General features: G+C 37.0%; 2 protein-coding genes across 6 annotated transcripts in view; one reads left to right on the forward strand and one right to left on the reverse strand.

The window, feature by feature from the left end:
- The window catches only part of CENPP (centromere protein P), a 328,523-nt gene that overhangs the window by 85,686 nt on the left and 224,511 nt on the right, over nt 1–18,326 (forward strand). The window lies entirely within an intron of this gene.
- On the reverse strand, nt 5,505–16,783 carry OMD (osteomodulin). The gene is made up of 3 exons (XM_065551267.1): nt 16,696–16,783; nt 6,785–7,750; nt 5,505–6,001 (listed from the first exon to the last, which is right to left on the reverse strand). Exons 2-3 carry the CDS (start codon nt 7,740–7,742, stop codon nt 5,691–5,693), a joined length of 1,269 nt encoding a protein of 422 aa, XP_065407339.1. The 5' UTR covers nt 7,743–7,750; nt 16,696–16,783; the 3' UTR covers nt 5,505–5,690.

Here is an 18,326-nt window from a genome sequence, read left to right on the forward strand (position 1 = left end):
TTTACAAAATCCATGTTGACTCTTCCTCAACAAATTATGTTCATCTATGTGTCTGACAATTTTGTTCTTTACTATAGTTTCAATCAGTTTGCCCAGTACTGAAGTTAGGCTTACAGGCGTGTAATTGCCGAGATCACTTCTGGAGGCCCTTTTTAAAAATTAGCTATTCTCCAGTTATTTGGTAAACAAACTGCAGACTACAGTTAGTAGTTCTGCAATTTCACATCTGAGTTCCTTCAGAACTCTTGGGTGAATACCATCTGGTGTTTTCCTTGCATTTTGTTTTTTACTTCCTGCCTTATATTTTCTTTTCCCAGTCTGTTCTTTGCTTGAAAAGGGATAATTTCCCTTCCACATCCTCAACCCTGACATGTGAGATGCTACAGTATTTCCATATACTGACAATAAAAATGAAGTTGGAATAATGTCATTAGTCCTGGTAACTATGTCACAGGAATATAAGATTTGCTTTACTTGTCTATTTAGCCTGTCTTCCTGAGTCTGATATGACCCATGTCTGATGAGTTGGAGGAAGAGGAAAAATCCAAGAATGCTCTTTAAAAAATTATGCAGTGCTTCATGTGTAGAAGGGGTCAATTCCTTTTTCCTCTAGGTCATGAATGTATGCCCGGAACTGAGAGTTTATATTACCTTTTTTATTTACCTTCTAACTTGCATAGGTTACTAGAGTTTTAAAAATTTGGTACAATAACTTTTGAGAAGAGAATGGTAAATGCACACTTTATCATATATTTGTGTGTATGTGTATTATAGTAGATATGTAAAATCTCCACAAGTGTCAAAGTTAATGTTCTCACATTAGTAATGTAAAGAAGTTGTTAGCTGCTTAGAAGCAGCTTTGGGATGCAATCTGGTACAAACTCACTACAGCTTCCTTTCATGTTCTTTGCGTAGGAAATTTATTTATTTATTTGCTTGCAGAGTACAATTTAAAAACAAATATAAAAAGGAAACTGATTCAAGTTATTACATATTTCAGTGGAATGTGAATATATTAAAAGCAATCAGAAAAGTTGAAATAAAAAACATCTGTTGGATGTGAAGGAAATTCTTTCCTATGTGACTTTTTTAATATATCAAGATATTGAAGTCACAAAAACTAATGCTTAATCGTTTTAGAAGGACTTTAAATGGATCTGAACGTTTTTATGACTAAAGGAAAGAATGGAGACTGTAAAAAAATAAGTTAATTTTTTTACTGCAACAGTGTTCATGAATAATTGTTGCAAAATGTCTATATTAGTGATTTTTGCTTCTAGTTTTAAGAACTTTGTTCTGGTAAAAACATTGTTTGAAAATTTCATGTTTTTGATTTAATTGGTTCAACACATTTAACTATGACTACAGGTTATCAACATTTTATAAAAATACGCCATAATAAAGTCAAACTTGCTGTACCGTTGAATAATAATGAAAAATAACTACCTAGCCATTATAAATCTTAAAGTACTTTACAAAGATGGTAAAGTATCATTATCCCCCTCATGTGATTGAAATGAATAAAGCATAAATCTACAAAATGACTTGCCCAAAGCTAGAAGCAGAGCCCAGATCTCTTGGTTCCTAGTCAAATGTATCCTCCACATCATGCAACAGCTTCCTTCAGTTACTAGAGTGAAACCTCTTGAAGCAGCCCTGTGATGGCTTTTATTATTTGTTGACTGTTATAACAGGTAGCATTGTAATGCAGATTTTGTTTTACACTTTCATTTGAGGTGGGTTTTTTTTTAAATAAACTCACATAACCATCTGAACAAACTAAAACACTAAAGGCAAATGTATCAGAAGCAGAAGTCAGCTGTTTGAATACTACTTTTAGACATTTCTTTTGCAGTCATTTGTGAGTAAACAAAAGCTTTTATTTCCTGGCCATCTTTTCTGGTTGTTAGCTATACATGTCATGTTGCTGGATAGGTCACTGGGTTGTCACAAAATCTAGTGTAATATATAGTGAAAAAAGAAGAATGCTTGAAGGGACTACAAATTTAATACTTGTGAAGACAGAAATAAAATTAGCAAGTAGTCATAGGGAACATATTTATGTGTATATATTCTCAAGAGAAGAAGCATGTGCTAATACTGAGAAGCCATGTCAACATGTTATTGCTATCGAAGTTAATAATCATTCTCTTGAATTTGTAGTATCCAGCTATACACACTTTTTAATATCCAAAATTCAATTTATATTTACTGTTGGATTTACTGTAGGTATAAAACACAAAATTTAAACTAAGTTTTACGTTAGTCTTAAAGTGTCAGCAGTTTGAGGAAGCATGTACAATATTTCTAACTATGCTATATTTAAGTGGTCTTAATGTTCGTTAAAAGCTGTGGCCAAGATTTAAAAAAATGGCTGCCTAAAATTGAGACTCATGTTTTAAAAATAGTAGTCTAAATTTATAATGTATACAGAAAACGAGAAAAGTCATGCTACATAGTGTTTTCCAGAAGTTAGTAAATTATATATTTATGTTAATATGTCCTTTAAAATAATTCAAAAGTATGTAATGTTGGCAAATTTTTAATCCTAGATTTAAAGAATTTATTGTATGTATAGATTTTTTTCTATATAACTTCAAAAGAGCTTTTTAGGTTGATAAATATGTTAAGAAAGGTCATAACAAAGGAAGACAATTATGTTATGCTATTAATCTGTGTTGTTGCCAGAAAGATGAAAGGGGCAATTATCAGGTGTAAATGTTTAACAGTGAGAGGAATTAACCAATGGAACAATTTACAAGGGTTATGGTGGATTCTCCATCACTGACAATTTTTAAATTAGATTGGATGTTCTAAAATATGTGCCCTAGGAATTATTTAGCGACTTATCCATAACAGAACAAAGGGGTTTTCAGGAAATTACGGATAGATTTAGCAAAGTAGAAGATCCAAATTAATAAAGATGAAAAAGCACCTCAAAATATTCTTAAGTGTTCTACCTTACATAATCACAATTCATCAGTTTCATCAGAGGTAATATACAAAACTCCCCATGGCAAAAGCATGTATACTGAATATTTGTTAGATGGATGTTTGAAAGTAGCTCAAGGTCTGTCTAGGTCAGTATGGGAATAAAGTAACACAGATATACCAGAATCCAACACACAAATTTCATCACCTACGTAGAGGGAGACCCTACACTAGAATTCAAAGAGCCTGAAATACAACAAAAAGCATGAAATGATTAATTCCATTAAAATAATTTGAAATAATGGATAGGTAGAACATAAATATTTTTCATGTGTAGAGTTTTCTTAAATAACAAGCAAAAATATATCTCAAAGACCTGGACACTGAATCACTTGATGCCCACAATAACTGATCAACTAAAGCTGTTTTTATAAAGGAGATGCACGGGTAGATTTACAAGCAAAATATATTGGGTATCTTTATACCAGGGGTCGGCAACCTTTCAGAAGTGGTATGCCGAGTCTTCATTTATTCATTCTAATTTAAGGTTTTGCGTGCTGGTAATACATTTTAACGGTTTTAGAAGGTCTCTCTCTATAAGTGTATATTATATATATTATATAACTATTGTATGTAAGGTAAACAAGGTTTTAAAAATGTTTAAGAAGCGTCATTTAAAATTAAATTAAAATGCTGATCTTATGCCACCAGCCTGCTCAGCTCGCTGCCAGCCTGGGGTTCTGTTCACCAGCGTGTTTCAGGGGTCAGGGCAGAAGGCTGGGGTGTGTGTGTGGGGGAGGGGTGGTTCAGGGATCAAGGCAGAGGGCTGGGGTGTGTGGGGGGTGTAGGACAGAAGGCTGGGTGTGTGGGGGGAGTTCAAGGGTCAGGGCAGAGGGCTGGGGGTGTGGGGGGTTCAAGAGTCAGGGCAGAGGGCTGGGGGTGTGGGGGGTGCATGGCAGAAGGCTGGGTGTGTGGGGGTTCAAGGGTCAGGGCAGAGGGCTGGGGGTGTGGGGGTTGCAGGGCAGAAGGCTGGGTGTATGTTGGGGTGGGGGGGTTCAGGACAGAGGGATGGGGGTGTGGGTTGCAGGGCAGAAGGCTGGGTGTGTGTTGGGGTGGGGGGGTTCAGGGCTGGGGGGGCATGGGGGTGCAGGGCAGAAAGCTGAGTGTGTGTGAGGGGGTCAGGGCAGAGGGCTGGGGTGCTCGGCTCGTGGGGGTGCTCCTAGACCCCTGCCCTGAGCCACTCAGGGCAGGGGGTTGGAAGGGATATGCCCTGTTCCACCCCCTTCCCCTAGGCTCCGTCCCTACCTCTCTCTGTGTCCTCTACGGAGCTGTGTGCACGCTGCCGCTCTTCCCCCTCCCGCTCACTAGGGCCATCAGTTGATTGGCGCAGGGAAGGAGAGGAGGAGGGGCAGCAAAGCACCACGCTGGGGGAAGAAGCGGGGGAGAGGGAAAGCTTGGCTGCCGCAGAACCAAGCTTCTGCCCCCGCAGGGGTGAGCGGGGGGGCTGAGTGGGGCTGGGGGTCGGTACCGTGTCAGGGAGCTGCATGCCACTCAAAATCGGCTCGCGTGCCATAGGTTGCTGACCCCTGCTTTATACAATTCATAAGGCATTATTAAGAAAAAAAGTATAAGATTAAAATTTTCTAAAGTTTTAGAACAAATATGTGCATTATGCATCCAATTGAAAATGAAAGTACAGACACATATGGCATATGAAAGCACAGAGGTGTCTGAAAAATTAAAAAGGCATAAAAACACACAGCTGTATGGTTTAAACAGGGCTGAAAGTAAACACCTTTTTATGTCCAATGAACGTAGCATTATTCTTATTTAGTTAGTTTTGTATATTTTAACCACCAGTGCTGCTTTTCTAAAGGATAATTTGTGAAAATTTCCTGTGTCATCCAGGATACATTCTCTTATGAAACAAAAGCCAGTTTTCTCCAAATACTATTTAAAAGAACAAAATATGTAGTAAGAAGAACAGGAGTACTTGTGGCACCTTAGAGACTAACAAATTTATTAGAGCATAATAAATTTGTTAGTCTCTAAGGTGCCACAAGTACTCCTGTTCTTTTTGCGGATACAGACTAACACGGCTGCTACTCTGAAACCTGAAAATATGTAGTGTGTGCTTTTGAGTGTATAATGGCACAGAAAGTAAAGTAACATAACTTATTCATCTAAGGGAAAAAAGGAATAAGGAATAAAACCTATATCAATAGTTATTGTGCAAGCTAGATCAGAAAATATTTTTTGTTTTTTCTCACGTCTTTTTAATGTTGCTATGTTTTATATGACAACTGCTATTTAATGAATCTTCTCTCTAATTCTAATGTTGCAATACTGCACTAAATTGAAACTATTAAGAAACTACTCATTGTGCATTTTCTTTTGAATTTAGATGATTCAGATACTGTACAAATGATGCAGACCAGTTTCACAGTTAAGGTCCTAAATGTTTTTCTCAAATTAAGAGCATTTTTATGCTTTCAGTTGTGTTAAACCAAAACCACTCAGTATATATTTAAAATTAAAATCAACAAAAATATATGCAAAAAGTTTAGCCCAAATTGTAAAACTAGCATAACCAAGTTCTCTTCTGAGTTGGAATGTGAGGGAAAGGGTAATGATTGGTACAGTTAAGGATTAGTTCACTCACCTAATTGTACCTGTTGTATGTACTTGGAATCTGATTTAACCACTATTGAGCTGATACAGAAAAATTCATACTTTCCTTGTACTTTATAATTACTTCATTAAAAGTAAGGATGAAAGTAGTCATCTTCTCTTTCTCCTTCTTCATGACCATCTTCTGTTTCGTGACCATCTTCTGCTTCATCATATTCTTCTGGTGTTAAAAATCTGTGGACAACTGGAGTTCTCAGTTGTGTTGATTGGCTGACACTACCTTTTTGTTCACCATAATAAATAATGCGTATGTGGGGAAAGCAGAAGAATGCATATGTGCTTATTGGAGCTGTAAGCTTATTTTGGTCCATCCGAATATAGGTTAAATGATTGATATTCCTTGGATCAATAGAAGGACACATCAAAGTAATATTTACAACTGTAAAAGAGTGAAAAATATTAGTTTAAACACTGAAAATATTAAGAGAACTCAGATTTCTTTAAAATCCACTTTCTTCATAGCTAGAAATAGGAATAATACCCACCCATGCAACTGATGCAAAATATTGCTATTATTCCGCCTCTTGACTTAAATTAGAGGTCCATATATGGAAAAACCAATAACAGAAATAGCTTTTGATCATGTAGAAGGGGGAAGGTTTGTGGTGTTAAAATGGCCTAGAATAGATTATTTTAATGTAAGGGAAATGTACTAATAGTTGCCTCTTTCTATATAAATGTTTATCAAATGCCTTTACTACAAACAATTTTTAAACAATAAGCTAGACTTGTTAGTTGATTTTTATTAGAGGAAGCTGGAGCAGAGTCTGACAGAGAGCCTGCTCGGAGGTGATAGGAAGATGGCAGAAGTACAAATCTTCTGCAGTGTTTCCTCCATTGATTGTCCAAGATAATTAACAATTCAGAGCATTCCTTGGACAAGCTGCGGAACTAGGGCTACTATTGAGCCCTATGCCCCAACTGTTGGGACCCTCCAAGAAGGGCAGGCCGAGGTAACCTGCATCACAGCAAGGCAGAAACCTCCTTGTGTTAGCAAGACTGAATATAGCCCAGTAGTGCTGGTGTTGAATTTAGGTTAAAAGTCAGTAAGTCTTTGAGTAATAAGCAGAAAAATTATGCAAAAGTAATGCAAAAGAAAAAATGTTACAGATATAGAAACACCTCTCTCATTTTTATAAAGGACTAATAATAATCAACGTACATTCAATGTCATTGTCTTCAATATACAAATGCTGCAGACTTCTTGGAATATAGAATGCTTGCTTCAGCTTGTTGTGTCCAAGATTGAGTTCTACAAGGTTGGAAAGGTTAAAAACATTATATGGGACTTCCTGCAGGTTGTTGTGTGACATTCTTAGAGCAGTTATTTTTGGAAGTCTATTGAAATAGTTTTCTGGAATGTAAGAAATTAAGTTATTTTCGAGAGAGAGATATATAAGTGAAAATGGGAGATCAGGAGGCATAGTCTGTAATCTGTTGTTGCATAGGTTGATCTGCATTAGATTTTTCATATCTGAAAAGTATTTTCCTTTGAGTAAGGAGTCATCAAGATAGTTATTGCAGAGATCAAGCATGGTCACATTTACTAACCCTTGCAGGGCATTTCCAGGTAATCTGGAAATCTCATTGGAACTGAGAAAGAGTCGTTCTAGAGAGCTGGGAAGAGGAAATGGAAATTCATCCAATTTATTGTGTTCTAAGTGAAGTTGCACAAGATTTGAAAGTTTGGCAAAAACACCATGGTCAATCATATGAGATTTAATTTTGTTATGGCTAAGGTTAATTTCTCTCAAGGCAGTGGCATTAACAAAAGATTCTGCAGTCACAGCTTCAATGTCATTATGCTGAAGATAGAGTTGTTGGATGTGGGAAGGAATATGTGGTATCATCTTAAGTTTCCGATGGTCACAATACATTGATAATGGAAAAGTTGGTGGGCAAAAGCATTCTTGAGCACACTTGGCTGGAGTAGGAAAATGAGGAACTACATATTCTACACTGGGATTAAAATGAAAAATAGGTGGGTATTCATCATCTGGCTCTTGGTCATATTCATCCTCAAAATCATAACCTTCATGCTGACAAATGACCATAGCTCCAAATAGAAGAGGGATAATTGATAGTTGACATAGAAACCTCATCATTTTTTTTGTTTTCATGTAGTACCCTGTTGAGAAGAAGAAACAAAATTCATAAATATATGAAACTATATTTAAATTCCAATATAAGAAAAAAGTAACTATTTTTTAAATGAGGAAAAAATAATTATTGCAGGGAACATAAAAATTTAGCTTGTATAATTACCACCAAAAATTATTCTTTGAATTTTGTATTTTCTAAGGCACCTATTAACGTGGCCTTCAAACAAGTGAATTGCAATCTTTCCATATTTTTTTCCCTCTCTGGAGCCCAAATCCTAAAGCCCAGGTCAAGTGTGGTGCTAGAGGGTTCTATACCAATTGGGGGCAGAAAAAAAGGGAATTTTCTTTCTCCTTTTTTTCACTCTACAGATTGCACAGACATAGTGTGTGTGGGGGGGGGAAAGCGCTCTGTACCCACTATTGCAGCTTGAGGCTATGTCTGCACTACCGCCAGATCGATGCTCCAGAGATCAATGTGTACTGGGGGTCGATTTAGTAGGTCTAGTGAAGACCCACTAAATCGATGGCAGAGCGTTCTCCGGTCAACCCCAGTACGCCACCTGGAACAAGAAGAGTAAGGTAAGTTGATGGGAGAGCGTCTCCCATCAACGCAGCATGGTGTAGACACCGCAGTAAGTCGACCTAAGCTACATTATTCACGTAGCTGGAGTTGCGTAACTTAGGTCGACTTACCGCGGTAGTGGCGAAATAGCCTGAGAGTTGCACTGAAGTCTATGGGCATTGCATTCCTTTCAAGGTGAAGAGGGGAATTTGCTAATGGAGGCACAGGCCTCAGCCCTAAAATTCTATTTTAAAGTGATGTGGGTGGAGTTTCTATGGAGTACAGTAAACATCCCGATGTTCTAACTAGTTCCACAGACTGTTGGGTTTCCTATGCTTGTTGGAGTCTGTGGGCAGTTTTTACTCCACAATCTGAATGAAGGAATGGGCATGCGATATAAATAATTAAGAAAATACAATTATGTCTAATACCATTTTGGTAGTTTTTAGCTAACTGTTAACTTTTAAAAAGGAAACTTTTCATAGGCTGAGGAATGCTCAAAGATGGTAAAAGAATACATTTAAAACAAATGTACATTTCTTTATGGAATAAGCAGTCAATCTATGCAATTCATTGTGACAGTTTTGAGACAAATATTGGCTAGATTTTAAGACTATATACCTTAATTGCTATGAAAAACATTTACAGCTATATTAGAAGGATACTGCTTCCGGGTATCAACTGACCACCTGTCAAGAAGGGATTTCCCCCCCCCCTCACATGTAGCACAGCATAAATTAATTCTAATAATAATATCAAGCTCTTAAATAGCACTTTTCATCCATACATCTCAAAGAGGAACAAAGAGAAGTGACTTGTCCAAAGTACTAGAGTCAGGAAAAGAACTCAGATCTCCTGAATTCTAGTCCAGTGCTCTATCCACTTCACCACACTGCCTCCAATTAGCTATGGTTAAAATAGTCAGACTTATCTGATTCCATATATACACATTTAAATAAGTGGCCTGATTCTAGAGGTGTTGAGTAGCCGCACCTTCTATTGGTAAATGAGGATGCTGGGTACTTGTCAAGACTAGGACTTTAAACAGCTTTCTGGTGACCATCTCACTGCACAATAACTCAAGGTCTTTAGCTGCAATTCTGTACTGCTTCTGGATGAGATACAGAACCTTTTCATATTATTACATGCAGCAAAAGTTCCATAGCATCATTTCCAGGTAACTTGGAATTCTGTATAATGCTGAATCCATCCTGACCCCAATTGGAGGTTAATGTTGGATGCTACCAGGCATTGTGGTAGCAGACATTTCTTATGCCTTCAGTTGATTCAAACAAATCGTGAAAGTTAGAGATGAAAATAGTATTAAATCATCCAGTCCATTTTTGTACAAATTCAGAATGGTTTCCTAAGGCACAGTTCCTGCTCTTCTCTCCAGTCTAGTTGTAAAAGTCCTAAGTTAAGAGTTTTTCACCACTTGGAAAACTATCCCTAAGTCTTATCTGTCAGGATCTCAGGAAGATTTTCCTGGTAGTCTATTTTTTCCTCTGTCAAAGAGCTGGTTGACACAGCTTTTGTAACACTATGAATATATGGGTTATACATTTTCCCTTTGTTTGGGAACTGTCATTAATGAATTGAACTCACAGTATCAAAGAACAAATATTACTATTACTTACATAGTACAATATGCTGGAGTTATTAATACACATTATAATACTGCACTGGAAATACATCTTAATTGTGAATGAAATGAGTTAATTGCAGAAAAAGTGAGTGTAACATTGTCCCTGCAGGCATAATAGTTCTTGACACTGCAAGTAATGAAAAATACTTTATGTACAAGTGTCAGGCAAAAATTGATAGGAGCTTATATTGTCTGCTTTTTGTGACATTTTGAGTTCTATTTTGCTATTACTGTAATGTTTGTATTTAAATGCCCATTTTAAAAAGGAAAAAAAATCCAGTTATTACTGCATTGCACAACTGAGTTTTCTGCCATCCCACAGGTTTAAAACATAGCCAATCTGTAGTTTATATTCCAAAAAACTATGCTAAAAGAATGTTCAAGTTGCAAAATTAAGCATTTAAAAGCTTAGTAAGTGCCAGAATTAAGTTTGGGTTAATTTGTCCCTTTGTGCCTACGCATTATGATACAGTCTTTAATTTCATGATCACAAACTGTTTTCCACAAAACCTCTGCCTGACTCAGTGCACAGGATGGGTGATACTCACTGAATGGGTAGCTATTCACTGTTTATTTCTATTCTAATTATTCAACATGTGGCCCCAGGTGTTATTTACTGGATGCCATCCAAACTCTGTACCGAATACAGAATTATTAATTTCCTCGTGGGCTTTTCTATGGTGCTTTCATTGTATCTTAGTTCTTCACAGACATTAATATATCATCACAATGCCCCCGTGAGGTGGTGGTATTATTGCCGTTTTACAAACCAAAATTGTCAAAAATGTCAGCTAATTTTGGATGCCCAATTTAGGAAGCGCCTCGCTTGATTTTTCAGAGTACTTAATATTTTATAACGCTTGATATATTCAGAGCAGAACTACTGATGTCAGTTGCAGCTGTGAGTGCTCTTCACTTCTGCAAAACAGACTTCAGATGTTTCACGTTAGCTACCCAAATTTCAAGTAACACATAGTGGCCACCTGTGAAAATTTTGATTTTCATGCCTTGCCTGGTGATGCATAGCTCCGGCACGGGCAGGGAGAAAATACAGTTCTCCAGGGTGGCATTACACTGCCTTTACTACAAAACTATCCTCTCTTTTCCTGCAGTCTGAGCGTCCTTTACTACACACCTTCCAACATCTGCAAAAAATGAGGCAGGATTCTACTGATAAAAGCTTCATTCGCACCACAACTCTGATTAATTTCCAGAGCATGGTCCATTCTGTGCACTGAATGAGGTGGTGTTCTGTGGAAAAAAATGTTATGTGATCACATAAATGAAGGCTGCATCATAATACATATGCACAAGGGAGGCAATTGCATGCACAGCCTTATTTCTGTGGTTTGAAACATTAATGTTGTAATGTAATTTTTAATGTAATTTCATAATTTTTGAAGAAACTTAAAAACTGAAAAAACAAAAATTTCATCATATTGACCTTCAACGTGGGTCCTCAGGAGGGTTGGCATCTTTAGATTAATGGTGGAACTGTGTACCACTTGAGTAAATTGTAGCAGTAGAAGGCCATTACTGTCTGTGTGGGTCTGCCACTAGTGTGGGAAGGAGACGTACACTTTGCCAACAGCAAATGAATGGGTTAAATTCTGAGTTTTGGAGGTGTCTGTGCTCTAGTGGTCAAAGACACTCTTGCCCCTGACTCCTTCTGCTCTGATATTCCTACCAGCTCCTGTCCCTTCAGCTCCCCACCCCCAACTGTCCCCTCATGCCTCTGGTTTATTCCTGTCCCATCTTACCAGGCTCCTAACTCTATCTAGTCTCCCTCCTGCTCCTGTCCTTGTCCTCGTCCTCAGCTCCTGCCCAGGGTTCCCCATCTCTTTGCTGTTCTTTCCCTTTCTTGTTCACCTGATAGAAGTACAGTACAGTCTCTTTATCATGAAAGTTGAACTTAGAAATATAGAATTATGTACAAAAAACTGCCTTCAAAAATAAAACAATGTAAAACTTTAGAGCCTACAAGTCCACTCAGTCCTACTTCTTGTTCAGCCAATCGCTCAGACAAACAAGTTTGTTCATATTTGCAGGCTGCTTCTTGTTTACAATGTCACCTGAAAGTGAGAACAGGCATTCACATAGCACTGTTGTAGCTGGCGTCACAAGATATTTACATGCCAGATGTTCTAAAGATTCTTATGTCTCTTCATGTTTCAACCACCATTCCAGAGGACATGTGTTCATGCTGATGACAGGTTCTGCTCGATAAGGATCCAAAGCAGTGCAGACCAACACATGTTCATTTTCATCATCTGAGTCAGATGCTACCAGCAGAAGGTTGATTTTCTTTTTTGGTGGTTCGGGTTTTATAGTTTCCACATCAGAGTGTTGCTCTTTCAAGATGCCTGGAAGCATGCTCCAAAATCTGAGAGGGACGAGGGATGGAAGGTACTTCAGATTCTTAAACCTTGGGTCAAGTGCTGTAGCTATCTTTAGAAATCTCACATTGGTACCTTCTTTGCGTTTTGTCATATCTGCAGTGGAAGTGTTCTTAAAACAAACAACATATGCTTGGTCATCATCCGAGACAGCTATAACATGAAATATATGGCAGAATGCAGGTAAAATAGAGCAGAAGACATACAATTCTCCCGCAAGGAGTTCAGTCACAAATTTAATTAACACATTATTTTCTGAACGAGCATCATCAGCACAGAAGCATGTCCTCTGGAATGGTGGCCGAAGTATGAAGGGGCATGCAAATGTTTAGCATATCTGGTATGTAAATACCTTGCCATGCCAGATACAAAAGTGCCATGTGAATGCCTGTTCTCACTTTCAGTAAATAAGAGGTGGGCAGTATTATCTCCCATAAATGTAAACAAACTTGTTTGTCTTAGTGACTTGCTAAAAAAGAAGTAGGACTGAATGGACTTTTAGGCTCTCACGTTGTACATTGTTTTGGTTTTGTGTGCAGTTATATAACCAAAAAAAATTTACATTTGTAAGTTGCACTTTCACGATAAAGAGATTGCACTAAGTACTTGTATGAGGTGAGTCGAAAAATACAATTTCTTTTGTTTATCATTTTTACAGTGAAAATATTTGTAATAATAATATAAAGTGAGTGCTGTGCACTGTATTCTATGTTGTAATTTAAATCAATGTATTTAAAAATGTGGAAAAACATCCAAAAATATTTAATAAATTTCAATTGGCATGCTATTGTTTAACAGTGCAATTAAAACTGCGATATTTTTGAGTTAATTGCATGAGCTGCAATATATTAGCATGACACCTACTGCAGTTTTACTTTTTATTTGTACAAACCTAAATTAATCTCTAAATATATTGCCTCATGTAACCACACTTGGAATATGTAACTAAAAAAGTATAATATGGAGTGCGTCAATGAAACAGTTTTTAAAATAAAAAATGTCTTGAACTGGAACTAACTAGTTTTTCAAAGGGTAGTAGAAGCCATGATTTTGCCCTGGTTAAAACCACCTCTAGTGAATCACATGCCATCCCTGGTTAAAACTGAAAATACCACAATCTGTATGCACCAAACGAATTTAACTGCTCAAAAAACTATAATTAAACATATTTTTATTCCGGTTTACCAGGAGATTTTACTTTTTTGAGGTATAGTCACCTGTAAAGTTTAAAGTTTTTTCCTGTCCTTCCCTACTCCCTGTTGATTAATTTAAATTTTTATAGTGATAAATTATTATCCTGCTGAAATCATCTGAGCAATAATGTAACACAAATAACCACAGGAATAAAAGATTTGTCTAGGCCATATTTTATGGACAGTAAGGAAGGAAGGCAAAGCAGAGAAAAAATAAATAAATTTGGCAGTAAAGAGGCTTTGAGCTACATCAGCAGCTACAAAAACTGTTGATGTCACAAGTCAATATGGGGATTTCCCAGACATAGTTGTTAATAATTCAATTTCAGGGTTTATTCAGTATTATCAGAGTCTAAAAAAGAATGAAGAACTGATACTTCTAAAAGTTGCAGAAGGCATTAGTTGTTAGTTGTATCTTCAACAGTGAAGTCAGCCAAAGTTCTTGTTGTTCTTCATATTCCTGGAAGCCTGAAGTTGTGGAGTCAAGAACATTTTTTTGCCTTCTCAAAATTGAGAAAATGTGCTACTATCCAGTTCAAGTCACATTCTTGCAGGTTAAAAGATTTCAACCTGTGCTCCAGTACTTGAAAATTCTAAGCATCCAAATAATTACCTTAAAGTCTATTATTTTGAGAACCCCATTCACTCATGAACATTTGTGCTTGCTTGAACAATAACATTGCAGATATATAGATGAATCAGTTGTTGAATAAATTATCAAAATTGAGACAAATCGTAGTTGAAGGGGTATTGAATGGATGCTTGAAAGAGAATTGCCATTCCATTCTAAATATACCTGATGTGTGGTGTTTTTAAAGGCTAACAGGTTTGGGTCTGTTTAGTAGTTAAGTATGTGACCACCTGAAAATACCTGAAGCTCTTGTCTTTCTGCTTCTCTTTGATAGCAGTAATGGGGATAACCAGATTTTTCCAAAGTGAGATTGTCTCGTAGAGGTGGAAAGAATAGTGGTTTAATTAGGCCACAACTTTATTACTTAACTCATCTGGGAACTATCCAGCAATAATTAGTACACTGCAGGTTATGATTGCTTCCCTAATCATTTTGATCCAGTGAAAGGCTGCTCTTCCATCACTGGGACCCCATTGCCCTTCTCTTGTACAAGGGTTAAGGGGCTGTGGAAATGGGGTTGTCTTCTTGCTATAACAGACATTAGGAATCTCAACTCCATTCCCCAGCTTTTTTAGAGGATGCCTTCCCCTAAGTCCACTTCCAATTCTGGTTTATCAGGGAAACAGACCATGTACAGAATGAGTATTTGCGTTGGACACCTGATGCTTGCTGTATTGTGACAACTTGAACCTTCCCTTCTCACCTACCCCACTGGGTGCCTACGCTGAGCTGGGGAAGGCAAAAAACCCCACTCCATCCTAACATATGCGATGGAACATTTCCTTCCCAGTACCAAAAAAGGAAACTAGAGCAGTGCTCACTGCAGACCAAAAAACTCCCATCCAAGGATCATTGGTGTGAAAGGGGTCTCAGGCTGGAGGTATATGGTTCATATACCCTCTCCCAGATGTACAGGTTTCAATGGCTTACCTGAATCCTGCCAGCTTGCCCACCAGTTCAGATGATACCTTTCTCCCCTCTCAGCTTTTCCCTTTTGGAGTTGGGACCCTTAAAGGCCCACTACTCTCTTCCCACCAGTCCAGGCAAAGTCCCCCAGTCTTGAGGTGACAGGTTACATTCAGGAGACCCAAAACAGTTGCTAGCAGTCTTTTTACCTTTTCCTTTTCTGCCTGGTTTTCAGGAGGAGGGAAGTCTAGTTCATTCTCTCTACACTCACTGCAGCTGCTGGATGGAATAAAGTTAATCCCACATCCCTTTCTCTGTCCTTCCCCAGCTTTTCTCCTGTTATGAGGAGGGCCTCTCATATCTTCACTCCTATAGGGTTTAAGTGATTTCTTTGCATGACTCGTATGTTTTCTTCACACAAAAAACATCCTGCTATGAAGTGCTTCCAGTGTTCATCTGATATTTTACCCAGCTTTACAATGTGCTTTTAAGGCTGAAAACAATTTTCAAAAACAAAATGTTTCAAAAACACTTTTATACATTGTGTAAAAATAGCTAAAATATTTGTATGAAACAGATAAAAGCTGAGAAATAAACAACTGAAGGTATTATTTATGGAAAACGGACAGGTTGAGTATTGGTACAACACAGTGTTAGATTATCTTTTTTTGCTGCTAGTTGATGATTATTTGATTTCTAATTTCATCTAGACAAAGCAGATAATTATAACTGTGATATGAACCAGAAGTGCACCTTAAGAAAGGGACACTTAGTTACTTTATTTTTTGTTTTTTTAGGGTGAGTGAGGAAAGTCGTTCTGGATAAATCACCATGATTGTTTTATTGCATTAGATAGTTCTAATGAGGCACTTCATTTTGCTTTTAGTTTGATGAGAGAACTACATTACTACCTACCCCAAGCAGTCAAAAAATGAGTCTAGCCCCCAAATCATGAGACTGATTTCAAAATAATGAGATTTTTTTCTAAAAAAATGGTTTTACTTGCCTTCTAGCTTTTGAGCCTTTAGAGTACACTTGTTTCATGTTTTCAAGCTTTTCTTTACAACCCCCCATGAGGGGTAGACATTAAAAAAAAAATTAAGATGAGGCTTTCATGCAATAGCATGATTCCAGTACTGGGGACTTTAAAAAAAATTATGTATCATGATAAAATCATGAAAGTTATCAACACTGGAAATAGCATAAAGAAGCTATGTATATTAGAAAAACTGAACTGATAAAGGAAGCTTGCAAGAAGAAAATTTTAAATCCTATGTACTTTATTATTAAATATGCTATAACTATTAGAAGCACAGTCACTGTACTACATTAATTGCCAAAGATTATGGTGAACTACATGGGTACTTCAAATCTTATAAAAAAATCTGAGGGGTTGATTTTGTGATTAATAAAAAATAATTCAATTTAAATCTCATTTTATTGATCCAGTTTGTAAATTGTTTTTTGTTGTTTAAAAGTTTGTTTTTGATGCAAGTCTATGAATATGACGGATTGATGGAGTAGCTGCACTTTATTACCAAAGCCAAATGAAGCACATACACACACTTGAAACGTGCTCCACGTAAAGATATATTCAAATTACTTTGAAGGCATGCAATTTAAATTATAATTCCATACCTGATTAAATTTTTCTCTAGTTCCCAGATAATGGTCGTGTTGCAGATCCTCTAGAGATAACAAAATACTCAAATCTGATATGATGCTCTTAAAATCTACAATGGAAAAGGACTGTGTCGTTTTGAACTGTAGTAAAGCACTGGACTTGAAGTGTAATTTGCTATAGAAGATTGCAGGGTAAATTAAAATTATGTGTTCCTTTTTCTTGCACAAACTATCTTGGATACAAATAAGGCTATATTTTGTGACCCTGGTCAAGTTTATGTGGTTTGATCTTGTTCTCTCTTTACTTTTGGTTTGAGGTGAGGTAGGAATTTCTTTAACATGAAGAGTGAAGAGGGGATTAAATTTAACACCATGTACTGAAAGCTGTTTCAGTGATCACGCCGAACACGTTTTCCCCTTTTTTTCTGTTTGTTTACTGTTTGGAAAGTCCAATAAAATTAGGCTGCAATCTAATGTTTCCTACACAAATTTGCTAATTTTATTATTTTAATTAAGGTTCCATGAAAATTTTTATTACTGATTTATTTTACAGTCAGATTGCAAAGAACTAGAAAAAGATGTACTTCAAGCTGAAACTTAGTGTTGGCTTGAAGGTGACTTATTTTCTTAAATCACCTTTGGCTTGAGTTTAGGTCACAATGATTGTAATACATGAAATGTGGTCTTATTGACTATCTCTATTCAAATCATGAGAGTTGGTTAGATTTTCAGTCTGTATTCTGATATGAACTCTCAAACACAAAAGTTCTTTTTTAGTATTACATAATGTATTGGGAGTTATTTACTGTTTATTTTTTTTGTGAACTCAGAAACTGCTGATTTGAAACAGCAGAGGTCTGTACTCTGCAAAATACTCACATATAACCACCCTGAGAAACTTCAAGATATAGAGGAACAAGTTGTTCAATGGATATCATAACTACCTAAAGAAGTAGGGTAGGTCAGCATGGGTGAACTCTGAACTGGCAATCAGGGATGGGACGGGCCCTGATTTTGATGTAAGCCTGAAAAGAAAGGAATGTCTTTGATACTACTTGTACATTCAGGCTCTATTTTCCTTCTCCAGTCCGTATTCTGAGCCTATAAGCCCCAGGTTGGACTAATTTTAACTTTAGTCCCAGTGTATCTTCTATATTTTCCAAGATATTCAGTCTTTTTGGACTCTTGCTGAAAAAAGAATATAATGAAGACATTACATTTATAGCTTTTTTAATGTCTTTTGAAGATTCTGCAGCTTGTACTAGTGCTAGTTGGAGTAGATGGCCTCTGCAGTGTGTATAGGAGAGCTTAGGGTTACACTTTTCTCTGAGCAAAACTTGTACTCCACCATGTCTTCCAGAGAAGTTTGCAACTCCATCAAATGCACAAGCAGCCATTTGTTTGGGGTCCAATTGACAAGCATTTAACTCATGTGGGTTGTCACAGATGCAGCCGATGTGTCTTCTATAACTTGAACATCTAGAAATGCATCTACTGGCCTACCGCTGACATCAAGATAACGTACACAATGACTTAATACTTGATGCCCATTTGCATCAATGCATTCATCAGCCATGTATGCAAATTTTTTGAATGTGGTGAGAGAGTTCTTCACTTTTTCAACTGTTGAGTCTTTCACTGTTGCA

This window comes from Chrysemys picta, chromosome 7 (assembly GCF_011386835.1).
Source record: "Chrysemys picta bellii isolate R12L10 chromosome 7, ASM1138683v2, whole genome shotgun sequence".
In the NCBI taxonomy this organism is placed as follows: Eukaryota; Metazoa; Chordata; order Testudines; family Emydidae; genus Chrysemys; species Chrysemys picta.

Coding starts and splice junctions, on each gene's coding strand:
- OMD (XM_065551267.1), bottom strand. CDS start 7,742: ATGAAAACAAAAAAAATGATGAGGTTTCTATGTCAACTATCAATTATC. Junction 6,002..6,784: donor TGAAGACAATGACATTGAAT/GTACGTTGATTA, acceptor ACTCTTTTACAG/TTGTAAATATTACTTTGATG.